The sequence below is a fragment of the Zosterops lateralis genome (assembly GCF_965231275.1).
Source record: "Zosterops lateralis genome assembly, chromosome: 32".
NCBI lineage: Eukaryota > Metazoa > Chordata > Aves > Passeriformes > Zosteropidae > Zosterops > Zosterops lateralis.
Window position 1 is genome coordinate 871,515 of NC_139792.1, and position 27,582 is coordinate 899,096.

General features: G+C 46.4%; 1 protein-coding gene across 4 annotated transcripts; it reads right to left on the reverse strand.

Moving 5' to 3' along the window:
* Positions 1-3,259: 3,259 nt before the first annotated feature.
* Positions 3,260-25,684, reverse strand: LIMA1 (LIM domain and actin binding 1). Of its 4 annotated transcripts, none has more exons than XM_083881080.1 (11): positions 25,574-25,684; positions 22,207-22,342; positions 20,262-20,307; positions 18,224-18,346; positions 13,674-13,782; positions 12,924-13,084; positions 10,584-10,688; positions 8,547-8,604; positions 8,156-8,268; positions 5,132-5,265; positions 3,260-4,749 (listed from the first exon to the last, which is right to left on the reverse strand). In XM_083881080.1, the coding sequence occupies exons 2-11, from the start codon at positions 22,323-22,325 to the stop codon at positions 3,744-3,746; spliced, it is 1,974 nt and encodes a 657-aa protein (XP_083737206.1). In that variant the 5' UTR covers positions 22,326-22,342; positions 25,574-25,684; the 3' UTR covers positions 3,260-3,743. The 4 variants fall into 4 exon arrangements, with proteins under 4 accessions (XP_083737206.1, XP_083737204.1, XP_083737203.1 ...); XM_083881078.1 differs by having other exon boundaries at positions 17,954-18,346; XM_083881077.1 differs by having other exon boundaries at positions 13,674-13,785; positions 17,954-18,346.
* Positions 25,685-27,582: the final 1,898 nt, after the last annotated feature.

Below are 27,582 nucleotides of genomic sequence, written 5' to 3' on the forward strand. Positions count from 1 at the left end.
GCCTCTGCCCCCGCCCCGGCCCTCCCGCCGCCGCCACACGAACGGGCGCCACCGACACGGGCGGGCGGGGCTGGTGGAGGCCGCGCCTCTCACCGTGCGGCCACAGCCCGTAAGAGGCGGGCTGGGAATGGACCGCGCCCCTCTTTTGCATCATCGCTCCCCTTATTGCATCGCCCGCCACAGCTGACAGGCGGACGCAGTTCTGGCGGTCGCCACAGCCACCAAACGAATCCAAAATTTGATTCCGGGGCTCACCGCCACGCCTCAGCCCTCCCCTCACTTGCGGCCGTCGCTCACTGGGGCGGGGCCGTTGTTTCACGGGGTGTTCCGTCGGGTCCGTCGCGCGGCCCGTTAGTTTGGAGCATGCGCAGTGCGGCGCTCCCGCGGTCCCGCCCGGGCGGAGCGCGCGGGCTCGTGAGGGAGAAGGGCGCGCACGTTCGTGAGGGAAAAGCGCGCGCGCGGGCTCGTGAGGGAGAAGCGCGCGCACGATCCCCCCTCACCGCCTCAGCGCTCCTTGAGGGAGGGAACAGAACTCGAGTGACGGAAAAGAGTCCCAGAACCACCGAGTCACAGAGCCAGAGCCAAAAAGTGATAGAACCACAGGGTTGCTGAATATACTCAGTTGGAAGGGACCCACGAGGATCATCAAAGTCCGACTCCTGGCCCTGCACGGGACAGCCCAATAATCCCACCATGTCACGGCCGTGATGTTGTGCTTCACACGCTGCTGAGCCCTCGGGGTTTCCACAAGCAGAGAAGACTTCTAACTGGTAAAAGTCCTCAAGGCAGCAAGATAGGCCTGCAAACGATCCATCCATCGTTAGTGTAATGTCTCTTTTGGCACCTCTCCAGTAGAGAATAGATTAAATGGCCCATTAAGCACTCAAATGCTATGATAACTAATAGATTCAAGGATAGAGTAATTTATGATCTGGTCACCTTTAAAAAAAAAAAAAATCAATTACTTTATTTAGAAGTACCCCTAGCGCTAATTTCTCCTTGAAGATATTCATTTGGTCTGAGTGACCACATAGGGGTCCCTGTATGTCAGAGACTCAGAGATGCCTCAGATTTAACTACAATTAATGATTTTCTGATTAAAGTCTTTGGTAAGTGCAGCCAGTATTGCTTCAGTATTGCTTCAGTATCATGTAACCGGGAAGACACTGTAAAATTCAATTGCGTTTCCTTAGAAACAAGCAGTTGGCATATTCCATAAATCCAAGTCCACGACAAATAGTCTTCCCTCCCTTTTCAAACAGCACAATTTCCAGCCAGAGAGATCTCTGGTTGCTTAGCAATTCGAGGAAATCTGATACTAAATGGATTTTGTTAGGAGCAGAGAAAGGTGACAGAAAGGAGCTTGGGTTTGCACATCAGGTTTTTTAGTTTTTCCTCCATACAAAGCAAGTCTTACTTCTCCATTTATAATAGAAAGGAAAATGAGCAGTAGGTTGTGGAACTGATAACATCTTCCAACCAGGCAACAAGCTTTTCCCTTTTTCCTAATACCCATGGCATACACATGAACATTTCCTTATGCTGCTGCAGAACGTTCACTGCATTGCTTCTGGCTCTTATCCCACTCTCTCCCACCCAAACCCATCTCAGGCTCAAGTGACAATAACTTAAATAAAAAGCAGCTGGTAGGAAGGGGGAAAAAACCCTCAGTTGTCCTCAGCTGCCCTCGAGAGCCACCTGGAGCCAGAAATGGAAGTGAAAAATCCCTGCATGTCCTTATTCCTTTTGCCAGTCCTGGTCTAATCCCTCTTCCACACGCTCTTCAATCTAAAAGCAAAAACTGCTCATTTATTTGAGTCAAGCCGCAAACCACGGATACACAGTGTCACCTAGTGGGGCACCAGAGCCAGCCCGGGCTTCCTTCCTGTAGGAGCACCGGGAATTCACCCATCTTTTCCAGCCTTTTTTATAGATAGAGAGCAGCCCTGGGGAGAAGGGGTTTAGGTGCTGGTGGGGGACAGCTGGACATGCCCCAGTAACCCCCCGAGTCTGGGTTGAGTCCCCAGCAAGGGCAGCAGGTGAGTGGGAGAGTCTCACCTGCCCCATTCAGGTAAGACTGCACCTGCAAAGCTGCCCCAAGCAGCACAGGAAGGAGGTGGAGCAGCTGGAGAGAGTCCAGGGGAAGCACCGGGATGATCAGAGGGATGGAGCAGCTCTGCTGGGAGAATTGGGATTGGAACAATTTGGGGTGACCCCATTGTGGCCTTGAAAGATAAGAGACCTGGAGTGCCAAGACAGTGGCTTTAAACTGCCGGAGAGCAGGGTTAGAAAGGGATATTGGGAAGGAATTCCTCCCTGTAAGGGTGATAGATCATCAGAATGGATTTCCCAGAGGATGCCTCATCCCTAAAAGTGTCCAAGGCAAGGTTGGTCAGGGCTTGGAGCAACCCAGGATAGTGAAAACTGTCCTGCCATGGCAAGGGGTGGAATGGGATGAGGTTTATGGTCCCCTCCAACCCAAACCATTCCATGACAATTCTATGACCCTTTAAACGCTGCCTTTTTGTGAAACAAGATGAATTCCAGACTTCACTTATAATAGAAATGACCCAAACTTTATTGAAGGTTGTGTCGTTAGCAGAACTGTTAAGAAAGCAGAATATTTTACACCTCAAGAATCATTAAGATCTAATTCTCTTGAGAATACAGTACAAATAAAAGCTAATAAAAAAAGGGCCTCCTCCTCCTCCCCCCCAATTCAAGATTTTATTATTTGTAAAATAAACAAAGTCAAGTTAAAAAAAAAAAAGTTCTGATCTTCAACACTGGCAATCGGAAAGTGTCACTGATTCCAGAGATTTTTGCAATGCAGCACAATTTCACAGCTGTAAGGAAAAGATTTATGGCAGCTTGATAAAAGTAGGATTTCAGAGTTGTCAAAAGGCCTTAAAAAAATCTTATCTGCACTTTAAAATGATGACTAAGAACTCCAAGTAGAAAAAAAAAAAAAAAAAAAAGACAACAAAACAAAAAACTCCACTTCAAATGCATGTGAAATGCAGAAGTAATGCCCTGCAGGCTGCTCCAAAGTGTTCACTTGTCTTTTGCAGAGACCTGGCAGCCAGCACAGCTCCTGGGATAGCACTGAAATACACGTGGGTCCAGCAACGGGCACCCTTCCAGTTGTGCAGGGACTCCTCAACTGATCACAGGCAGGTTTGAGACAGAAATTCACATTGCATGCAGGTTGGGATGCTTTAGTTGTTGGACACTACACATAGAAATGCTTTTATTATTAAAAAAAAAAAGCCCAGTTGTGCCCTTTCCATGTATTAAAGTGCATTAAGTGACCATTTTAAAGCAGGCCAGAAAGTCCCTTTGAAGTTGGTCCCTAAGCACTGCAGTAGCATTTGTAGTGGTACAGTTGGTGTGTTCCAGAGGCCCTGTCCCACACCAGCAGGGGCAGGTACAGTGGAATTCCATCAATTGTTAGTGAAATACCTATTGAAGCTCAAAGGGATAAGACAGAGGACAGCTCTGTTCTCGTGCTGGGGACAGACACTACCTGCTGAAGCCATCCCACAGCCAGACACTTGTTCCATGCACCTAAAGAATTTGCAGGCTTCCAGAGTTTTCTAGCTGAGATAATTTGTACGTAGATTCCCTTAATGCCGATGTGCAGTGCAGCATCACTTCATCCAGGAGAGCCGTTTGTTAAAGCTAAAAATACCCATTTCAAAAGGCCCAGCACCTTGCAGCAAGTTTTCTAGTAAAAGGCCAATTTATTCATCATCATCATCTTCTTCATAGTAGCGATTCCTTTTGATCTGCTCTTCCACAGATAGATCTTCCACATCTTCACCCTCCCAAAAACCAACGTCTTGGGATTTGCGATTCTGGTTTGGAGATGATTCCTTAGCGGTCACAACACTGGGTAAGCTGGAGTGTTTAGGAGAATTTGGTTCAAGGAGTTCTTCCTTTGGAATCTCTGCCTCCTCTGTGGTGTGCTCTTCCTCATCTGTGTCTGCATTCATCTGGCCATTCTCTACAACGTTATGCTCTACTGTTTTGATACCAGACAATTCCCGTTCTTCCTCCCCATTTTTCTCCCTGGCATTCTGGATGTTCCTATGCTCAACCTTCTTTTCCTTTTGCTTTTTCTCTACAACCACCTCTCTCTCCAGTTCCTCACTCCTTTTCAACGTGTCTCTCTCTTCCTTAGAAGGTGACAGTGAGTTCTCTGTTCTGTGGCCTTTAACAGATATTGTTCTAAATGAGGCTGCAACTGTAAAGGGGCGACTTCGCTCCTTCAGCGAGGAAGATCTTCTTAACTTCTTGAGATCCAGATCCACATCCTCCTGCACATCTGGCTTGGAAATCTCTTCTTCTGGAGGCCACTTGGGTTTGAGTACTTTGATGCCCTCATCTAAGGCACTTCCTTGGATACTTTGGTCAGATGGAGGTGGCCAGGCGATCCTGAGCTTTTTAGTTTCTGCTGGTCTTTCTTCTCTTTCAGGCACAGCTGAAGCTTTTGCTTCCATACTCGCTGCCAGAACTCCCACTTTTGCAATCGGGGCATCCTCTACTCCTGGGCTTTGTGGAGTTTCTGGTGCATTCACACCATGGACAATTTTCTCCAGGGATTCTTCACATTCAGTTTTACCTGCCCATAATTCCTTATGCTGCTTGTGACCAAAGCCCTCATCATAATTGCCTTTGGACTTGAAGAGCTGATTGAAGTGAGGCTTGCAGTAGATGTTCCCACGCAGAGACGCGTACGTCCCGAGGCTGTTCAGGAAACACAGATCAAACATTAGAGCTCAGGGCTCTGACACAGGGGCCTATTTTAGATTTGTTACGGAAGAGATTCAATTTCAGTCTTCCACATGTTCAGAAAGACAAGCTTACAGCCCTCAGGGTTTGTAGGGCTCTTTCTAGGAATTCTCCACAAAGCTGGATATTTTATTTTTCCCATATAAAATCACATTAAGAGTTTAAAAATGGCATCAAGTGCACCAGGCACTGGCAGAAGTAGGCCCCTGTCACCTCTCCTACACAAATGACTGGATTATGGTGACTTCCAGCTCAGCTTAGGCCTGAGCAGCCCCTTCCTCAGCTGTGACAGGAAAATTCACTTCCCAGAGGGCAGCCAAGGGAGCAGTGTGCATACCTGAGCTTGCTGTTGCAATAGGAACAGCGGAAGCAGCTGATGTGAAACACCTGCTGGTTGGCAAAGAGCCTTTCCATGGGGTACACGGTCTTCTGACACCCAACACAGGTTTCCTTCATTGGCAACTGGAATTTCTACAGGGGGAAGAGAAAGTTTGTTAACTGGAAAACACATCAGCTGCTGGGGACTTGGCGTGGGTTCATGCACAGCTTCCTGAACTTTCAAGAACTGCAGAGAGTAACTTTCTTTAATTATGGTGCAACGGGGTCTGGTGGGCAGCAAGAAGCTTCAACAGCCCCATGGGATTGCTGAGGTTTGACAGGGAGTCAAGATTTCACCCCAGTGAATCCCACAGCTGAGGAATGGTTGGGAAGAACAATGAGAGAACTAAAACTGAGCCCATTTCCCCAAAGCTGTCTCATCCTTTCCTGTAACCTCAGTTTTCTTATGATAAGAGAATGATGAAACATTCCAGTTGATGACAATCAGTGTGAGACTTACCAAAATAATAAAAATAGTGCAGAAAAAGCTTGGGCTGGAAAGGACTTTGAAGATCATCTAGCTCCAAACCCCTGCCATAGTCAGGGACACTGTCCACCAGCAGAGTTGAAAGAGCTTCAAAAGGTGCAGGGTGAGAGTGGAAAGGAGTGAAACAGGCTGCCCAATGGTTTGAAATGATCCATTTTTGTTAAATCTTTTCTCTCAAAGAGGAGGAAATAGACTCAGCACCAATACAACAGCAGGAAACACTCCTGACTTCACTTGTAAACATTCCCAGCTCTACCCCAAAGAAACCACACTCAGGTTTCAGGACTCGCAGTCCCCCAAACTTGCTCAAGATTCCAAGTGAGCAGAGCTTTGAGGTTAAACAGCTAAAATTCTTATGTGCTTACTGAATTTCCTGAGGGTTTAGTGCAAGGATAAACCTGAGCACTGAGGAGTTGAGTGTCACTGCTCACAAGTTTGTTTTCAGACAGCATCAAGGAAGCAAGAACATTGTCCATGAGAAAAGGTCAGTGGATGCCATTTACTTCTTGAAATCTATTAACACTGGCCAATGGGGAGGACACTTTACAGGATAAATTAAATAACACCACATTGGCATTTTGAGGCTGCATGTTGATTACAAGTGACTTACCAGCCCAGCCTCCACTCCAGGGTCTGCACAGACACATATATATAAAAATATTATAGTGTGGCTTTTCCTTGGCAAAGAATTACCTGCCACAAACTTAGAAAAAGCATTATGGAAAAAAATCTGATGGCTAAAGAAAAAACAGGAAGGTCACAGGAAGACATAATCACAGAAATTTATTTATAACAGTCTAGAAACAATGGTTAGGAATGAAAGTTCCAGTGTGTAAGGGCAGATTGCTGAAGATGGAGCCAGCTCAAGTCACTTTGTCACAACCCTGAAGTTTGCTGCCAATTTAATTCCATTTTAATATGTATTTCAGGGTTTCCAGGCATTGCTTGAAGTTACAGTAAAGTTCCAGTGATGACAGCATCACTAACAAAATTCAGAATTCAATCTGAAAAAGAATCCAGTTTCTAGGTGCTGCTAAAACTCTAAATCTTGAGTTGCTAAGCGAAATCTCAAAAAAAAAAAAAAAAAAAAAAAAAAAAAAAAAAAAAAAGATATTTACTTATGCAAAGAAAAATCTAATCACCCATGCTTGCTACAGGGAGCAAGGCAGCAACAATTTGCTTGCCCATCAAAATATTTTTTCCCTGACAGCTCAGTTTTGCACGAGGGCATTGGTTTTGCACGGTGACACAACAGTGCTGGCACTTACTTCTGCAATCACATCCCCACCCAAGGAGAGGGACTTACTTGTATACAATGAGCCCTATGTCTGTTTTGGGCTGTGAAGAGACAGAAATTCCTTTCCAGGATACTACAAATAGGAGCTACAGGAGGAAGATGAGCCCCAATAAGTATAAAAAGGACTTGAGAGAAAGCTGAGAGTTGAGCTCACATTAGGAGGGAAGCAGAAGGCAGGAGGAGAGGTTAGGAACCAAGAACAGGAGACAGAAGCTGGAAGAGACAAATAGGAACCTTGCATGAATAAACAGAAGCTTCTATCCCACACAGTGCAGCATCTAAAGCAGTAACTGGGCAAAAGACTAAAATGGTTTTGATAAGAGAGCAGAGAGCATCAGGACATGCAGGTTTTATGTCACAGACTAGGATCACACAAATCACTGGCAGCTCAAATTCCCCATACTGGCATTTCTCCCTTGCACACTGGAAAGCCAGATTTCCCCAGTCTCTGAGCTAAGGGCTGTTCCTCCCAAAGATGGGGAAAACAACAAAAGCCCAGTTGTTTCCTCAGGAGTGAGCCAGGAAGTGTGTGGCAGCCTAGGGAATCAGCATCCCAACCCCAGACAGCACATGTGATGAGCAAGGACAGCCTGACAAAACGTCCATGCTGCCATTTGTTATCTAATCAGATTAGCAAATACATCCTTGTCCCAACGTTCTCCATCTGCTTTATCACTCCCTAAAGGAACTGTAACATCAAAGACCCATTATTCAGAAAGCCAAACCTGATTTTTATAGAGTCAGGTATCACAGTGCTCTCACTATAAAGTGACTACCAATTGCAGTTACCTGGGGAACAGCTGGAAGAGGAGCAAAGCCAAGTCCCAGCCTGCTAAAGGCTCTGGAGATCAGTACCAGGACCTCAGGGCCCATCTCCAGGAGCACAGACAAGCCCTGAGACCATCCCCTGCTCAAGCCCCTGTGCCACACTGAAGGGAATCAGCCTCTCTGTCACAGGGGTGTCACAGACAAGCAACTCCCACCCAGTCCCTGGAAAAAAACTGACTCCTCTGAGGTGCTTTTCCATCCTGAATTAGTGCCCTCACAATCACACTCAAATGAGGATGGAGCAGGTATTGATCCAGTTACTGCCAGAGCTTTATGCTTAAAGCACATTTAGGCTTTTCAGTCTTAAATAAGACCAGTTAAATCAGTTGATTTTAACCTTCACCAGGGTTTGAGATAAAGAACTGTGTTACCTTCACAGGTTTCGGTGCGGAGGCCTCTGTCTGCCCAGCTGCTTTAGCACCAAGGTTCTGCTGCTTTGAGCTGGCAGATTTCTGAGTTTCTGCCTCGCCCTCCAACTGTCCAGCTGAGGGAGCAGAGGAGGGAGAAAAGACAATTAAAATGGCTTTAAACTGTGGGCAGCTTATGCTCGCCAGACCCACCAGAGTATCAGTCCCAGTTAAATGATGAGGGAGCTACACTTAAAGAGCATTCAATCAGGGCAAAAGGAGTTACAAATCTCTTAAAATTACAGCAGCAAATGAACTTCTAAACATGAAAAATTCTTATAAAGTCTGTGTTAGGCACAGGACAGATTTTTAGTACAAGACAATTTTTATTAATTAATCATTTGATAGGGCTCACCATGGCCACCCTCCAGCAGACCAGAGTGCAAAGACAAGCTGTTCTCACCTACAGAAACCTGCAAGAGAAAATGAGACAGTGAGAACCTCTGACCTTCTGAGGTCTGAACAGTCATGGCCCCACAAAGGCACCAGGCAGTTTGAGCACCAAGACAGGGAAAGACTTGAGTGGCTCAGGAAAGGAGTTGTTTTTGAGGCACAAAAGAGTCGAGCTGAGTGTCAAGAGAGTCCCTGCTACAAGGCAGACACCCTCACAGGGCTCACACTTGTTTCCTTGTACACCTTTATTAACCCTCAGAAACCTTTGCTGATTTGCTGAGGTTCCTCCCAGGTTTTCTCACTTACACATCCCTTGACCCCAAGCAGCACATTTACTGGAAATCTCATGGCTCCCTCCAACATTTGATCAATCTCTGATGTTTAGACATTCAGCAGAGACTGTGCTCTTGGGGGAAAAAAACCCAAAACAAGCAAAATAAAAAAACCCCCTGAATTAAAAAAAAACTTTTGTCAAACCATAAACCTGTTCCGAGGCTGGGACAAACATGCTGGAGCTTCCTTGTTTATCCTCCTTCAGAAAAAACTAGTAACTAAAAAACTAGAGGAGTTGGATCTAAACCAGTTTCAAATACTAAACAGAATCATAGCATTGCTTATTTGGAAAAGACCTTTAAGATCATCAAGTGCAACCATGAACAAAACCTGCTACAGATAAAGCTCTTGATGTATAACTCTTTATTAAACATGGCACTATTGCTATTAAATCAAATAGTTTTAAGTAGCTACACTGAGGAACTAAAGTACTGTAACAAGATTAACTGCAAATCATCACTAATTCACCTTAATGATTGAAAAATCCATAGCAACCAACTGAAATTTGTAAATTAATGAGGTAATGAGGAGACAAGTTACATGTACTAACATCCTCTGGTCTGCTGAGACCAGAACTGTACCCCAGTGTCCCTGGGCAGAGCATGAACATGTTCTGAGGCTGCTGAAGTCACACACGCCTGGCTACTGAATGAGCCACGGCTGCAGTGTGAAAAGTGACAGAGTGAAGTGTCTTTTGTTCCCTTTTTGCCAGAGGATTCCCATTTCTGACACTAACGACAAGCAGTTTTAATTAGGCTCATTTCCAAGTTCACCACGTCCCTTCCAAAGGACAATCCTGGCTCCCAAACAATGCTCTCTATTCAGGTTCTCATTGCACCTGGACACCTCAACAAGTAACTCTGCAATTACAGCTGAATGAAAGAAATTTTATTCAAATCTTCCATTCACAACAGGGAGATATTCTGATTTAACAGGTGCTCTTTTAATTAACTCACCTTGGAGCAGGAAGCAGCCTGGACCAGTCAGACACGAAGCTGCTCAGCTGTCTCTGAGGAACAGCTGAAAGCAAAGATTTGGCCCCTTGCCCAAGGAAGGCTGAAAAGCTCTAAAAGCCCTCCCTGGCATTAAGCTGCCACGTGTTCAGCCTGGATGGAATACACAGTACCCCAATTATTATTCAGCTACTTTTATCCCGTCTGCTGTCCCCAGTTCAGGGAACAAATGCTCGAGTCCAGTTTACAGAGTCTCAATTTAGAGCTGGAGCTCAAAACCAGGAACAAACCCAAACTGCCATTCTCACTTACCCTAAAATTTAGCCACTAAATGCAGAAGAAACAGTGACAAAGTCCTTTGACTTTGGTCATACAAAGCTGCTCATGTTGTTTTTTTTTAATTGGTGTGGATTTTTTTTATTTATAAAAAACCCACCATAAAACAAACCTACCAAGACCAAAAAACTCTCCTAGAAAACTTATCTCTAGACATTCTCTTCCACAGACACTTGCTGTCTTATAATTCAGAGACAGCCTAAAAAGAATAATTTTTAAAAAACAGCAATTTTGCAGCATGTAACTAATCTGCATCAGCTGCTCACGTCCAATTCCCAGATGGCATGTGGAACATGGAACCAGTGTATCAGCTGTGCTACCACAGCCAGTTCCACTTAAAATCAAACACTTGATCTCCACCAGCACAGACATCTTACCTTCTCCCCATCCTGACAGGAATTGGAGTCCTCAATGGGTGCCATATTCTCCTTCTGCCCAGATTTGTAATTCTTGAGTTCACTCTCACTGGCTTGAATCTCACTCTATAGGACAAAGCACTGGAAAGTTGACAGGTTCTTTTCCTCTAAGAAAATACTTGCTATTTTTCTTGAAATGTTTTTTAAAAGTGTTTTTCTAGTATGTGGAGTGGTAATTGAAGGAAGGGCCATAAGAATGTGCAGACACTCGTTAAGTGACACATTCTAATGAGGGAACAGGATTGGGCTGTAGAATTTTACTGTGCTCCAAGAAGGTAATGCCGATGTATTCCTGAGCATCCCTTTTCTTCCAAATTCCTGTTTAAAATCAACTCCTGAATATTCCCTGCTCAATCCACATCTTCCTTTTCAAGGAAGGTTAACTTTTCACTTGGAATGACAAGTACTTCCAGACAAGCACTGCCTAAAGTACAGTGTAATTGCTAAATACAATTTGACATAAAAGCAAATCCCACATTTGCTTCAATTCTAGTCAAAACCCTGACTTGTCTTCCTGAGATTTTTGTTCTTGATAGATTGACTTAACAGAAAGATCTTTCAGACTTTAAAACCAATAAAATCCAGAGAAACCTCGTGTTTCTTTCGTTGCCACAGGACACGAGATCACTGGAAGCCTCGTGCTTTTCACAAGGCATCTTCTCTGTGACATCAAAGAAGAGGAGCCACATGCCAGCACCAGCCTCTTCCTGCACTTGGAACCAAATCTCCACAAAACCAACCACATCCAAGAGGTTTGTATCAAATGTTGGAATTTTAATGCTTAGATCTCTGTATCTGCTGTTCAGGGCCTTTCCCTCCCTTTCCAACACACAGAACTGATTGTTCCTCACCCCTACCCAAACCAAGTGTCCATCAGGTTTAATCCAGGCCTTATTACACCACAATACCCTAAAATAGTTGTTCCCAAGAGAGATTCTGGCTGTCCTTTGTAGCCCAGGTGTGAGAAGGGCAGCACAAACACCACACTTCCATAGCAAAAAAAAAGCCCTGGATGCTTTGGCAGCAGGGAAGGAGAAGATCCCAAGGGCAGGGCTGGAACAGTGGCCTCAGGAACCCCTGTCTGCTCCATGTCACATTGCCCTCATCCACATCCCAGGTCAAAATAAAAGAGATTGTGCCCAAATGGGGCATCCTGAGAGCATCAGGCTGGACTGACACTAAACCAAGAGCACTGGGGGGAGCTACAAACAGCAGTCTCCAGAGAAATGGCAAATTTCTTGCCATGAAAACAGAATTTAGTGACTCAGCCACCACTCTGAGCCCCAAACTGGAAAAGGCATCAGGAAATGAGCCCAGGCAAGGCACAGGAGGCAGAAATGGGCAATTAGGTTAATCAGATTTGTTGCAGTAGCTGCAAGGACTTTCCATTCATGCAGGGAAGGTTTTACTGTCCCTCCTCGCACAGCTGGGGAACCTGACCCACATGCAGATGAAATCCAGCGATATCATTTGAGCTGGGAAGAGGCCCTTGGATCTCCACAGAGGCCCCTGGGAAGCAGGCTCCCCTCTGAGGGAGAGCCAGCACTTTGGGCTCCCATTTCCAGGGCAAGTTTCCCAACTTAAAAAGGCCTTTCCTCTTCAAATCTATTACTCTGGTTAATAAAAGCAATACTTGAGCAATATAAATTCCCACAATTCAGCAGAAGTACCAGAAGCTTCCAGCAAATGTACCTAAGCAGTTTTAACAAAAGCTGAGATTCCTGAAACCTCCTCAGCTGTAACAGTTCATTAACTGTTCAGCTCCTGGTCAAATATTTGCAAAACAGGCAGAAGTTCATTCACTGCAAGAGTCTAATTGGATTCAGAGTGGTGAGAAATCCTGAAGGGAGGTGAAAAGCAAAAGCGAGGAAAACTGACTGGAAATCCCAAAGCTGCAGGCCAAGAGATCCAAGATCCAAAGTCATTTCACCTCACTGTGCCTCAGTTTCCCACAGCTTAGAGCTGATGGACAACACGGAATTGAGTTTTCCTTTTTAAACAAAAACAACAAACATGTTTGTGGAGAGCTACAGACACTCAGAAAGAAAAAGAATGTCAACTATGCTTCAGCAGGATCTCAGTCAGGGTGCCAGCAATTAATTCCTTGGAAAACTTTCAACATTATTCCAGGAAGATGCAAATATACTTATTTCTTCCTGCAGTATGTAGAGGCAACCCTTCATCAGAAATTACTCCTGTGGGCACAGTTATTTTGCAAAACCCTCAAGCAGCCTGGTTTCCATAAAAATCATCTTTCCAGTCTCAGGCTGGGACAAAAAATCAACACAAACCAAGACTTACCATGGGACTGACGGCTGAGGAACTGCCCTGCTTGGACACAGCTGCCTGGTACTTGGCCAGCCTGTCCTTTATGGAGCTCTCTGATAAACGGGGCATGTCCAGGTTCTTCCTGGTCTCTGCCTTGTCTGGGCTGAGTCCTGGACTGGTCTCTACAGGATACCCTGGTAAAAAACAACCAAACATGAATAAGGGATAACTCTCAGAAAACTCACTAAGATCCTTCTTGGGGAGAATAAACACATTGCCATAGGAGGGATGAGGATTGAAGCAAGGAGGCAGAAGGATCACTGACTGTCTGTTCACTGCTTCCTCAATTACCTTGACTATTAAAACTAGTTCTAGGATTGAGATACAGGAAAAAATGGGTTGCATTCCTTAATTTGTTGGTTATGCCCTGTGCCTTGGTTTCTCATGCTTAAGAGTGAGAAGGTTTAAAACTCCCAGCAAGGCTGTTAATTAAACAGGAATGCTGATGGACTTTTGCAGCTGGACAGTGGCTGCACTTCCTTCCATTTTGGAAAGGCAAAAGTTATTTCATAGAATCCTTGAGACTGGGAAAGCCCTCCAAGACTGAATCCAATCTCTGACTGATCCCCACCTTTTCACCCAGACCACAGCACTGAGTGCCACATCCAGCTGTTCCTTGGACACCTCCAGGGAAACTTCTATTGTATTGGATAAAATAGATTTATCTCCTAAACAAAAAACCAAACCCAACCCAGCCAAAGCCCAGCCCTGAGGTTTCCTGACCTGCTGTGCCGTGGCTCCTCTCCCCCTGGGCGGCATCGCAGTCCTCCAAGGAGAGGCTGTTCTCCGAAATCCTCCTGCCCATGGCCGCCCTCCGAGGCTCCCGGGGGCCCTGCTGGGGACAGACCCTCCCATCAGCTGCTGGACACACAGGGATTGCTCTGGGTAATCCCTTAAGAGGCACAGGTGTCACTAGCAAATCTGCTTTACCGCAATAAACAAGTCTAGCGGGTGACATCTTATTTAAGGAATATAAAGTTTGATCACAGAGTACCTGACCCTCTGTCACCTGGGAAACACTTTCTTGAAGAGGTCAGTCAGTGCCCTTTGGAAGTTCTCTTGGTTGAAAAGGTGCACAAGAATCAGATTTTTAGGTCATTCCCACCACATATACAAAACTTCAGTCTAGATTTTTGTATTTCATACAATTTCTGTTGAAAACGATAGTCATAGTCATTGTATGAAGACTTAACATCAGAAAAAGGATGCAAGGAACCACTTATCCAAAATCTGCATTCATTTTCAGCCACAGAAAAAGAAATTAATAGTATTGTAATACAATTGTAATAGTATTGTAATACAAATTATCTAGAGTTGTTTTGATTTGGATAGTTCATACAATTGGTACCAAATAGTTCCCTAACTAGATCTGATAAGGCTGAAGCTTAAGCAGGAGAGTGTTAGAGATAAATATTCTCAGATCTCCAGGATAATCACTCTCTGCTGCAGAGCTGGACAGGGTGTCCTGTACCAACACACAGATGCTCTGGCTGCCTCAATCAGATTTTATTCTTATTGGTTGAGAGCAACTCCCCAGAATCTAAATCTTAATAAAAGAAAGCACAAACAGAAATTTCTGCAATTTTGATAAAAGTTAGTGAGCACAGAGTTAAACTGGACTCCATCAAGGTAGGATGTTTTCACAGATAAAAATCAGCCTATAAAATCCAAGAAGGTGCTGGACCTTTGTTCCCTCTCTAGGAAGAGTTAAATCATAGTTGGAAATTCAGATTGAGGCTAATGTAGAGAAAAAGGCAGGTTTGGCAAGATGCTCCAACCACACATTCCCCCCTCAGTTCCAACAACTTTCTTATTTGCTGGTCACCAAACTGAAGGAAATTCCAAAGTTTTATTTTCGCAGAACTGCAGTGTAAGACAATCACTGTGAAAAATCAGGCTGCTTTCCATACAAACAGCAACTTCACCAGGAAAGGAAAATGCAGCTGCAAAATCTCTTTTTCCATTAGCACGGAAAATAGTTTCTGTTTCTGTGGTTTAAGACTTTGGTAACTTTTCTTACTGGAAAAGAGCTTTAGCTCTGACAAGTCTTGCACTGACCAAGAGGCTCAGGTCTGGGAGTGCCTGCACACTTGTAAAGACTTGCAGGTCCTTCATTCCACAAAAACTATTCTTAGATTATTTTTATTCAGTCAATATCCCCTTTAACATTACCCCAAGCTCAAAGTCTGGGGTTCTTTCAGCTCAGAAATTTGGGGTCCAAAAGGTCCATCAGGAAAAGTTCAATCAGCTTAAGAATGCTCCACTCCAGAGCCCTGCCAGCTCCTCCTCCTGCCCTTTGCCACCTCACATCTGCAGGTGTTACAGCTTCACCTGAAGAGCTTTTCTGTGGATGAGCTGCAGAACAGAGAGTAAAAATCCCAACCACTATAATACAAAAGCTTTAGAGGTCAGGGATATTTCAGTAAACCTACAAATATTCAGTAAATCTACAAATACCCTATAAATATGTGTAGGTTTTTATAGCAACAATTTTATCTTGGGAAAAAAAAAAGCAGAGTAAAAGGGAAAAAAAAGTGTTAAACAGAGGGAAGATGGGGGGGACTTTCCCCATCACAACTGATGGACTGACCAACTGCAGGGAATCAGCAGGATCATGGCAGGTAACTCCTCTCACATGGAGGAAGCCCCCTTAGGGATTCTCTCACTCTCTGGCTGGGCCACAATTCCCAGGGCACAGCTTCTGCTGCTTTGGAAAGGAGATTAAATATTCCTCGTGTGTGGAAAGCCCCAAGTTCTCAGACCTGGGCAAGTGCAGAAGCACCATGAGCAGAGGTAAAGCTTCGCCTGAGGCACAGAGTTGGGCAAAACCCCAAATCAAAGTTACACCTATTTCATTACAAACCACCTGTGTCAGACATGACCCTGCCATAAGGTCGCCTACACACCACAGGCAGGTTTTGCCTTAAAGGAAAAACACAAACCAGCCTGGAGACAACTTTTTCAGAAATGTTGCAGATCTGATCCTACTCCTCCCCCCTGGGCGTGCTTTCACTATCACTTACAGGAAGAATCCTTTGAACATCAGGTCTTTTATCAGTTCCAGTCTTTGCTTAGTGCTGAACCAACTCAGGCTGCCGTGCCTGCCCCTAATGGGATTAGAGCAGTTTGTTTCCATGAAAATACAATAAAAGAAGATCTGCCCCTATCTATTGCAGAAGACAGAGCAAGATCTGAGAATAAATGATGAGATTTTACTTATAATCCTGAAAATGAGAGTAGGTTTGTTTAGAGTGGGAGAGGGAATCAGGAAATCCAGGCTCTAACTTGAATCCATGTCCCAGACCTGCCCAGCAACCATGGAAGTTGATTTATGAGCCTCCAGCTGAGGTGCTGCTTAGTTCACACACAGGTTTTGTCAGCAAAGCTCTGACAGCACCAACACACCAAATCATCAGTAAAGTCCAAGGAAAACTGCCATCTCTCAGCTGAATTTACAGTTGGACTCAATGATAGAAAGGAATTTTCCACCAAAACGGTTCCATGAATCCTCGTTCAGGAAAAAGCACAGGAAATAAGTGGGAGAGGCAACAGCAGAGCTGCAGTGCTGTCGTGGCTTCCACATCACTGAGCCACACCTGGGTCCCTTCTCTGCACTGACTGACCCAATCCCCCATCCACAGATCAATTCCCAGAATGAGGAATCCAATTCCAAAAAAATCTGAACTTCATAGCACTCCTTTTCCCTTCTATCGTAACATATTAACTTGGAAAAAAGGGTTTGAAACCAAACCCAACCAGTTTTGTGCCTCCTGGATAATATTTACTGGGTTTAGTTGATTTTCAACAGGGTTTGAATTGCTAAACTTGACAAACTATCAGTTTCAGATTCACTCAGCTCCAAAACAATTTATTCCCCAGGCTGAGATAAGGTTACTGCAAAGCCCATCTGCAGAATTCCCGGGGAATCCTGAGTGATTAATCCTACAGCAAGAGTTCAGGGAAGGTTTGCCATGGGCAGCTCTCAGAGCATGACAAAGACTCCAAAAATTCAAGTTGTGAAATGACTTCACACAGACCCAAAATTCCCTTTAACACCGAGTTGCTCCTCTGAGTCCTGAACTGCTACATACTGAAACAACTTTCGTCCAAAAAGTGTTTGTTTTAGTCAATATTTCAAGAAAACCACCCGCAGTAAAACAAAGCCAGGAGGAGAGGAAATTATGAGAAAAAACTGGAAAATCCACCAGCATCGAGGCCTCGGGACTGTGTTGCAAGTCCCCAGCATATGCAACTCATTTTGGAGTTAAGCAATTCCCCCCGGGACACGCCGGCTGCAGTCCACATGTGGGATCAGATTTCATGAGCAGTTGGAAGAAAAATGCGAGCCCTGAACATTTGCAAGTCAAAACTAGTGAGGGCAGGAGCTGCTCTGGCCATCTCGGCTTCGTTTTCTCTCAGTGAGGATTTTTTTTTTTTTCTTCCCCCGATAAGAAGCGTTTTGTAAGACACAAAGATGAGGGAAGAGCGAGGAAAGGATGAGATTATCTCAGTGTATGAGAATGTGAGTCTGGGCGGCTCGAACTGATACAGATCAAAAACTCTCACTCAGCGCTTTGACTGTAACAGTTCTGATTGCTGAGCTCACTTCAAACAGTTCCTTCATTTTTCATATACTAAAAAACACATAAATACCTAATATGCATTTTATACAATTCACATTTGCATAACTCATTGTGATCCGCACACGAGACACAAACAATCCCAACTTACTTTACAAAACTTAATAAATCCCATACTTATTTCCCCCTCTTCCACTGAACCCTATCAAAAGCAAACTCGCTTTACTCCAGTGAACAATCTCGAGCTGCCACAACCCCGAGCACTCTGTACACACTCGAGTAAGTTACTAACACCACGATGTTCTGTTTTCACTAAAACAATGAACACAATATTTGCGGAGTCAATAGCTGGAGCCACTCCCTCCCGGGATTTTCCTGATGCAGCTTTATTTCCTCGGAGATTTGGGAGGGCCAGACCCTTACCTTGGGCTGGGCAGCTTCGCCCTTCTCGAACATCATCTTGAGCTTGTTCAGGGGCACGTTGTACTTCTCGATCCTCCCCGGAGCCTCTGAGCTCTCGCCGGCTTCGGGCTTTTCCATCTCTCGGGGCTCTCTCACACAGTTTTCCATGGTGCCCCCCTCCCGGGAGCGGCTCTGGGGCTCTGTGCTGTCAGCGGGGCTCTGCTGCTGCTGGCCAGAGGCAGCTCCAGCCCCTAGGGGTGGCGAAGGGGCGCGGCCGGCCTTGTGTCTCACCTCAGCGCAGCTGCTCCGGCTCGTTTCCTTCCCAGGCTCCGCTCTCGCCGCCGGATTCTCCCACTTCTTCTTCAGCACGCTCAGATTGCCCCTCGTAAAGTGAGCGGGCAGGTTTTCTGCGTTCTGCAAAAGGACAAGGAGTTAATTCCAGCTCCCCGAAGCACTTCCTTTCCATGCAGGAGGAAGCTCAGCCCCGAGCCCCGCTCCAGCCCAGCTGTGAACAGTTCCAGCTGTGCCACATGGAGAAAGCATCCAGGACAGGGAAGGAAGGAGGGGGGAGAAGAGAAAAGTCAGGAGTAAGGCAGGAAGTGAGCAAACAGGAATGGCCTTATAAGGCAAAAAGGGAGTCAAACCCCAGGAGTTAAATGCCACACAAAAGACCTGAATCCACATATGAAGGAAATGGGACTCAAATCCACACAGGGAGGGTCTCCAGCCCCAGAACAAGGGAACAGGCGGCCTTAGGAGATGGCTGATGTGCCAAATGCTGCAGTGCCTTCAGAAGACAACAGCTATCAGGCCTTCCAAAAGCTGCAAATGGCTCTCAGAAACCACTAAATCCTTGGAGTTACCTGTTTCTGCTCTCAGATAACAGCAACACTTCAGTTCCCAGAGACCTGCCCAGGATTTTACACCACAAAGCTCAAGCCAAGCACCCACAACAAACATCCTTCTTCTCCAGTTTAAAAATAACCAGTGACTTGCTGGGATTTTTGTTCCATTTCACTCAACCCATGGAAAGCACTGCTAGGGACTCACACAGGAGTCACTGGTGCTGCCTCACCCCCAAGGGAACACCCAGAGCAGCATCACCTCACACCCAGCTGCTTCCCAGCCCTTCCCTCTCCCCAAAACAACATCCCAGCCCACGTTTGAGCCCTTCAAACCCAATCAATACCTGCCACCATTGCATGTTTCCTGTCTCTCCCTTACAGAGACCACTCCAAACTCATTGCAAGTGGAGCAGGGCTGCCAGGCTTACAGGAATTAACTGGCATTAGTGGCTATATTGGGATTTAAGTCTCTCACCCTATTACTCTTCTGGTCACATTTTGAACGCTGCTTTGCAAATTGACTTGAATCCACTTACACTTCAAAAAAAATTAAAAATCAATGTGTTTGCTGACTGTATTGAAAAAAAGTATTAAAATTCTAAGGGAACTGTTGTAATAGAACAGAAATATTGAGAATTGTGTGACAGGTTTCTACAGGAACACCTCTGGAATCCCAGCACACTTCCTAACACAAAATCCCTCCTGCCTGAGTCTTGTCTGTTCCCTGATCACAAGAAGATTGACAGACACAAACAATGAAGAAAATTTAAGACTGAAAAGTAATCTTTAGAACGCTTATTTTATCCCACCTATATCCCAAACAGCAAAGAGTGGCTCCCCAAGCATTAAGAGAAACCAAGGCAGCATATTTCCTATAGATCTGAAAATACTGGCTTTAAAATACAAATTACCCTGAGGACCAGGACAAAGCCCTGCAACCTTCATCAGCCAAGGTTCCCTAACCCCTGAACACCATGGAGGTTACAGGAAGGAACGTGGGGCTGTCACAGAGCCAGGAAGGTTGGTGCTGCCTCATCCTGGGGCATTTGCAGCCCTGGAAGTCACTTCAGAAAAGATCCTACAGCTCTCAAAGACACACGTTGGATTTCAGGGAGGCTTCTTTTAAGCACTTTTAAATATACTTAAGAAAGGAAAAGGCACCACACAAGTGCCTGCAGCTAAGAACAGGGGCTGGGTATTCCTGGCTTGTGGTTAACTCATTTTGCCTTTTGCTTAGGAGAGAATTGGTGATTCAACACAGCTTTGGGCAAAAAACTTCATTTCCTTTCCTCCACGCTGGGAAAAAGCATGGAGCATGAAGCAAAATCAAACCCTATATCTAAGCCAGGTTTTCTGTAGGACACACAGCAGCAATTTTGATATTCCAAGAATCAACTGTCACAGCAATATTTATGCAGGTGATCCATCCTGACTGCAGGTTGTGCTTATTCCCAAGGAAACAAACACTTATACAAAACACTTACACTTCTCTTCTTCTCAGCAGTGGCTTCTTCAGCAGCTTTCTGATACCTTTGAGAGAGTGAAAAACAAACAAACCCTAAGTTTTAACCAGAATATTGAATACTCCTGAAGACGGCTGAGATTTTTCTTCCCCCACCAAGGGTTCTATGCACCCCCTGGATCAACTAAAACTAGAGGCTGGACAAACAGCAGCAAATGACACAAAGCCAAGTGACAGACACATTTTCACTCATCCAGTTTACAATAATAACATCCATTAATACTTTTCATTCCCTAAGCACTCTGATTCCCAAATAGAGACAGTTTACCTTGGAATAGCTGTATTGTTTCCGCCACCCAGCTGTCTGCTGTGCCCCCTTGCAGGAATAACTCAGCTCTTTATACAGCAGCTGCTGAACCAGAACAAATTCCAGCTTGGCACATGCCGAAAATCTCCCTAAGTGCCAGTGGATTTTATTCCCTGGGCTGGGAACTGCCCGCATTCAGCACTTGCCTCCTGAGCAGCTGAGCCATCACAGCCCTCTGGAGATAAGCCACCCTGGATCATGAATCAAAGTCCTTTAAGGAGCTGTAGGAAACTGCCAACAAGCTGCACTCTGCTGGGTGTCCCTCCACAGTCCTCACTGGTTACTACACTGCACAAGGTGATTGCGCTTGGCCTTTGAAACATGAAAATTAGTGACAAATCCTGCCTTTTTAAGGAGAGTTCCGCCTTTCAGAGAGAAGGAACCCAGTGTCTGCTTGGGCAAAAGGGTGTTTCTGTTCTCCTTATCTGGGGAATTCTGCTTTTGACACAACAGTGAGCGTGTTACAGGCTGTTACTCCTCTTTAACACACTAACCCACATCCCTGCACTAGAAAGGGTCCAAATTGGAACACAACGTGCTGAGAAAGCAATGCTGGAGGAAGAGGGATCAATACTGGAAAAGGAAACAAAGGGGAACACAGATGAAAGTCAAACAGCACCTGGAAAACAGACGATGACTGAGGAGTGTCAGCCCAGCATGGGGCACTTTTTGAATCTCTGCTGTCACCTTTTGTGTCTCTGACCTGACAAAACTGATTATTATATAGGATGGAGAAAAATGGTTTTTGCATACAAATATTTAATTAACAGCATTTTAAAAAGTTACACTTTTTAAAGCCAGAGACCAGGACTGCGTTTTTCCAAGGCACTGAGTCTGCCTATATAGAGGGATACTACTTGATTAAGGAATAGCAGTTTGGATTACTTCCAGTAAGCCTTTTTCAAGGGATTATCAACATTTAGCAAGATGACCAGGTCCTGTAATCAAGCTTCAGCGAGTGAATAAATTACCTTAACAAGGTGGTGGCAGCAAACAGCTTCTCCCTGGGGCAGAGATCCACAGAGGAACTCTGGAGCTGTTGGTGTGTAACCATCCCTCTCCTATAGGTTCCATAAAGTTTGCCCCACACTCAAGATCCAAATACTCCCAAACTCTGTGACACTGTTAATGCAAGAGCCTTGGAGACTCAGTTCCCCAAATCCCATTGAAAACTCCAGCTGTAGCCTATATAAATTCCTTAAGGAAATAAAAGCGTTTCCAGGGAATGCATTGGTTACTACCACTCAGCTTTCTCAGGGTATATAATATTTATGGCTCAAGTGTAACCCTTTATCCATCTCTCAGAGAAAAGAGAAGCTTAAAATTCCTTTTCTACCTAAGTCAGGAGAGGTTTAGGCTGGATATCAGGAAAAGGTTCTTCCCTCAGAGAGTGGTCAGGCACTGAAAAGGCTCCCCAGGGAGTGGTGACAGTCCCAAGGCTCCCAGAGCTCCAGGAGCACTTGGACAACACTCTCAGGCACAGGGTGGGATTGTTGGGGTGTCTGTGCAGGGCACAGCAACTGTGAGAGCAGCAGTCCCTTCCCAAGGTGCCAGCTGTCACCTCCACACAGCTGGGGCTCCCCAGCCCCACTGCACTTACTTGGAGAACCTCTCTGCGAGGGCCGAGGACTTGTTCTTGTTCACCAGGGAAAGCTCTTTCGCAGTGATTTTCAAAGACTGGGAGGTCCATTGCCTTCTATTGAATGGGGAAGGCTCCATCTTATCTCCCCAAATCCCTGCTCAGGAGGAAGGAACAGCGTCAGCAATAGGAATTGTGAGCAAAAAAGAAGTTCCACAAAGTGATTTTTGCTCCTGCATCTCTATTCAGGTGCTCCCAGCATCCCACTGCCACCAATCCTAACTCCTTATGATCTCGTCCATCAACTGACTTTAAAAAGGCAGCAGATGACAGTTATAATTTCCTCTGCAGATGCCATTGAGATGGTGCCCAGATAAAGCCACAGGCACAATGGGGAGCTGTGGACACAGAGCTGTGACCAGAGGATGCCAGAGTGACACTGGCGTGTCACAAATACACAAACACACTCACAGGAGCTCCAGAAAGCCCCAAAGTGCCCTCGCTTGTTCCAGTTTCAAACTAAATGTGCTGACATTTATGTAAGAGGGTTTGAGTTACGAAACTAAGAGGATGTAATTACTATACAAACATTTTTCATTCACTCTTGTGTTCACTCTCAGCACTGCAGCGTTTCCTCTGTGAGCTCAAACAAGTCTCGTGTTCATGGAGGCAGCTGTGCCCCTCCTGTTGCAGTAGTTACCATAATATCAATTAAATAGCATTAATTACCCAAAGAACTGCTCCAACTACCCCATCTTGCTGAAAATGGGAAGAGATTTTGTCCAGCTTTTCACCAGAGAAGCCAACAAGACTATATCAGAATTATTTTTACATAGTTTTCTTTTGTGGAGGAGGAAAGGAGGGGAGATTGATTTAGAGTTCTCTGATAAGACAAAAATAAAGCCTGTAGGGAAACGCCTTTCCTTTTCTCCTCCTTTCTTTTATCCCTAGTCCTATGTCACACAATGCCTGCAGCAAGGGCACGAACTGCACGACCCTGCAATGCCAAGTCCAGGCAGGCTGAGCTCTTCCTTGTATTTTCCATTAATTCCTTTAAAGGATTTGCACAGTCACGGAACTCTGGATCCAGTGTGAGTCCAGGTCTGCTGGACAACTGGTCACACATAAACAGAAACACCTGCAGACAATGTGGCATAAACAGTCAATCAAAAGGAGGAAAGACAACGTTTCCAAAATCTTCACAGGTGTGGAATGCACCTGCTCAGGAATGACAGATGTGGGATTCTGCAACACCTCAGTGCAGGAGAATTCAGGGTCACAGGTAGAGCCTGGCAGCTCCCAGTGCTGGAATGGGAGCCCTGGGAGGAGAGAAGCCTCTCCAGTGCTGTTCCCTGCCTGGAGACAGAGCAGGTGCCAGGTGAACACATCTCTGTCCTGGGAGATGCAGTCAGGAAGAATGGACCTTTCTCTCACATTCCAGCATTCCTCTGATGTCCTGGAGAGAACAGCATGCCACGACAGGACCTGTCTTATCAGAGCAGTGATTTTGGGGGAGTTTTCAGACACTCAAGTTGAACTGTTGCTGCAAACAAGTGACGCTGGTTTTGTGGGGATGTTGAAACACACTGAAAACACTTATCAATGTTGCCTTTCCAGGTGTAGCTACTCAAAGTGTCAGCCTCTGAAAGGCACACAGAGCCCTTTCCAACCAGCAAGAGAAACCCAAATTGGAGTTACTTTCTGAAATTCTTGCCTTTTTGAACACTTTCTTGCATCACCAAGCCTCCTGTAAACCTCCATCCTGCACAGAGAGGAGAGTGCTCTGCATTTGACTGGCCTTGGACAACAGCACAAATCACCATCCACAAAGACAAAGGATTTAACTTCCATCATCTCCCTTTTTAAAAACCATATTGCATGCACAAATAAACCCAGTATTTTTGTGACTGCAGGATGCAGCCCCCAGTCTCAATCCCCAGGAGCCTCGGAATACACACAGAGAGATTTCAGATAGAATTTACTGCTGGAAAATCCCACAAAAAGAATTCTGTCCATGTTAAAAACCAACGCTGAATGAGCCGTGTCATGCCACAGTTTGAACTTTGTTTTATGACTAATCTTGAGCCAGAGGGAGCTCACCTGAGGCCCTGCTGCAGTTTAAATGGCCTTTCACAGAGCAGAGTGAGCTGTGGCCAGGAAACAGGAGCAGGGCATTCATCAGAGCTCCCCTGGCACAGGGAACAGGTGCTCATTGACACACGGGAAGAGCCGTTCAGTAAAACACTGAGAAACAAAACTGAATGTAATTGTTCAGAAAATAACCCTGCTCTGGATGCCTGAGCATCCCACTGCATCTCCAGCCAGCCCTGTTCAGGGCTGCATCTTCTCCCTGGTGAGTTTTTATGTTTCCCTGCCATTCTCCATCAAAGCCACAGGTACACTGAGTTAATCTGGCCTGTTTAGGCAGCAATCTCTTTATAAAAAGTCAGTATCTGCTGCTGGGACATTCAGCTGGAAAGAGAAACAGCCAATCTGGAATCTCAGCCACCAGAAATGACACGAAACAGAAAACTCTGACATGCCTTGAAACTTGTGCTCCCACATTTTTATGCCATTCCACATTCTTAGCACTTTCTCATTCATTGACAGCTTTGGCATGTTCAAGTATTTTTGGGCTTTCTTTACTCCTCCACCTGAACGGTTTATTCAGGATAATTTCAGAAAATATTATATTTAAGATTTAAATAAGACTATGAAAGTTCTGCCTGCTGCAGTGGAGGCGGGTTCTGTGGAAGGTGGCACAGAGTCCAGAGGAGATGGAAAGGGAGACAGGGATGCCAGAGGTCCACCAGATGTTAGGCAAGGGAAAAAAGACTGTGATTGAGCCACAAATTAGCACAACACATCCAATCCACCTCCAACAACTCACCCAAGAGTTTAACAACTATAAACCCCTCTAGCTGGAAAAATCCCTTAAGAAAAAGGCTGGCCCGAGGCGCAAGTGGCCTGTTCATGACAGGAGCGGGGCACTGCAGGCACCGGACCCTGCGGGCACCAGAGGGCGCGGCCCCCGCCCCGCTCTGCCCCGGGAGCCCCCGGCCCTGGTTCTCCGGACAATCCCCAGCCCCAAACCCGGAGGGGCGGCAGGAAAAGCCCAGCCCCGGTGCCCCCCGCGGGCCGGGCACGGAGGAGCAGAGCAGGGCCCGGGTTTGTCCCGCACAACTCGGACTGACCCGCGGCGGGTCCGGCTCCGGGTGGCTCCGCTATCAGAGGAGAAGCCCCGGCAGTCCCGACCCCCGCCCCGCGCTCTTATCCCGGTGGGAGAGGCCCCACCGCACCTGTCCCGGCCCAACGGAGGGTCCCGGCACACCTGTCCCGGCCCATCCCACCGCACCTGCGTGTCGTCTGCCCGCCCCGCCACACGTACCGGTGTCGGCGGGCCCGGGGACACCCCAGGGCACCTGGCGCAGCTCAAACAACGGGCCCCAACGCACCTGTCCCGGCCGAACCGGCGACTGCACCTCCCGCCCGCCGCGGCAACGGGCAGAGCCCCGGCCACGCCCCGGCCACGCCCCCGGCCCCATTGGCCTGGCCCCGACCGCCAGGCCACGCCCATCGGCCACGCCCCTGGTTATCGGGGCACGGCCCTGGCTTGGCTCTGTCCCCCTCGCTTGGTTCTGTCCCCCTCGTTTGGCTCTGTCCCCCTCCTCTCTTGGCTCTGTCCCCCTCTCTTGGCTCTGTCCCCCCTCTCTTGGTTCTGTCCCCCTCTCTTGACTTTGTCTCCCTCCCTTGATTCTCTCCCTGTCCCCTTTCCCTGGCTCTGTCCCCCCTTGGCTGGTTCTGTCCCCCCTCTCTTGGCTCTGTCCTCCTTGCTTGATTCTGTCCCTGTCCCCCTCTCTTGTCTCTGTCCCCCCTCTCTCTTGGCTCTGTCCCCCCTCTCTTGGCCCTGTCCCCTTCTCTTGGCTCTGTCCCCCCTCCCTTGATTCTGTCCCTGTCCCCCTCTCTTGCCCCTGTCCCCTTCTCTTGGCCCTGTCCCCCCTCTCTTGGCTCTGTCCCCTGCTCACCTTTGGCCGCAGGTGCTCCCCAAACCCGGCAAAGTGACAGTGGAATGAGGGGTCTGGGAGCTGGGGCTCGACCCCGCCGTGGCTCCCAAGGGCTCAGGAGGGGCTGTGCTGGGAGGAGCTGTGCCCATGCCAGGTGTTTGGGTCTCCTGCAGCCTTGACTTGTTTGTAAACAAGAGAAATTGGCTTCAGCAGCCAAATGAGACACCTGGCATTCCAGAGATTTAGAACATCCCTGTATTCCTTAGCAGGACACCAGTGCTGCTCCTGGCCAGCCTTGCAGCTCCTCAAGAGATTCTAAACAATTAATTGTGTTTCTTTAGGTGTTTCTATTTATTTCCTCATTATTCTTCCTAATGTGTCAAGTACCAAATTCTCGAGTTAAAAAAAACCAAACAAAAACAACTATATATTTGGTGCTCCAGCTCCTTTCCCAGCTGCAGGTCTTGGATGTTGACATTGTCCCAAATTCTGGGCTGTCCCAAATTCCTTGGAAGCTGCTTGCAGAGCAGTGGCCATTAAGACAGGAAGTGACTAATTAAATTAATATGTTGGTGTTATTTTTATGACAGTCTCAGCACTGACATGTGAAATTTAATCATTCCAGTAAAAAGTCTGAATTACAGCCCAGAAAATCCACACACTATAAATTAAAGCTCCCGTGGCTGGATCCTGGTGGGATGGAGGCAGGTCCATCCAACCTGGCCTTGGAGCCACCTGGGATAGTGGAAGGTGTCCCTGCCATGGCAGGGCTGGAATGAGATGAGATTTAATGTCCCTTCCAACCCAAACCATCCCAGGATTCAATGGATCAGCACATGGTTGGCCAGTACAGCACAGGAACACTTACACCTTCTAGATTGGTGTCACCCCTTTTTCAAATGACACCAGACACCAACGTTGAGGCACTTTTGGCAAACCATCCCTGCTTTTCCAATGTGCAGCCTCATCCACAATGCTGCAGTGATGTGCTTTGACTCAGGGTTTTATGGAAAACTCCAATATTCCAACAGACTTACAGATTTTCAAAATGAGAAATGGATATAGACAGAGGGAGAATTTTTAGGTTGCATAGGATGGAGTAGTTCTTTGAAAATATTGGGGATACAGGATACACTGCAGTAGTGCCTGGAAGTTTAATTATCCAAATAAATATCAAGGATAAGGGAATGGATCTCACTGCTTGCATTACAGCAGCCCACAGACTGCTGATTGGAATCAGGGAGGAAGAATAACACGGATAAAAAGTCAGACTGTGCATCAAAGACAGTGTAAAGCCTCAGCCCCTGTGCCCATGCTGGCTCTGTGAGAGCTCCATGTGCCAGAGGGATCTGCTGTGGGATTAGTGTCCAAATGAGGCCGTGCCAGAACGTGA

What these genes read in the sequence shown, in the direction of transcription:
- LIMA1 (XM_083881077.1), bottom strand. Translation starts at nt 22,325, where the DNA reads ATGGAGCCTTCCCCATTCAATAGAAGGCAATGGACCTCCCAGTCTTTG. An exon ending in GCGAAGCTGCCCAGCCCAAG is followed by an intron (nt 13,786 to 17,953) that starts GTAAGGGTCTGG and finishes GTCTGTCCCCAG; the next exon opens with CAGGGCCCCCGGGAGCCTCG. An exon ending in TATTGCAACAGCAAGCTCAG is followed by an intron (nt 4,750 to 5,131) that starts GTATGCACACTG and finishes TTTCCTGAACAG; the next exon opens with CCTCGGGACGTACGCGTCTC.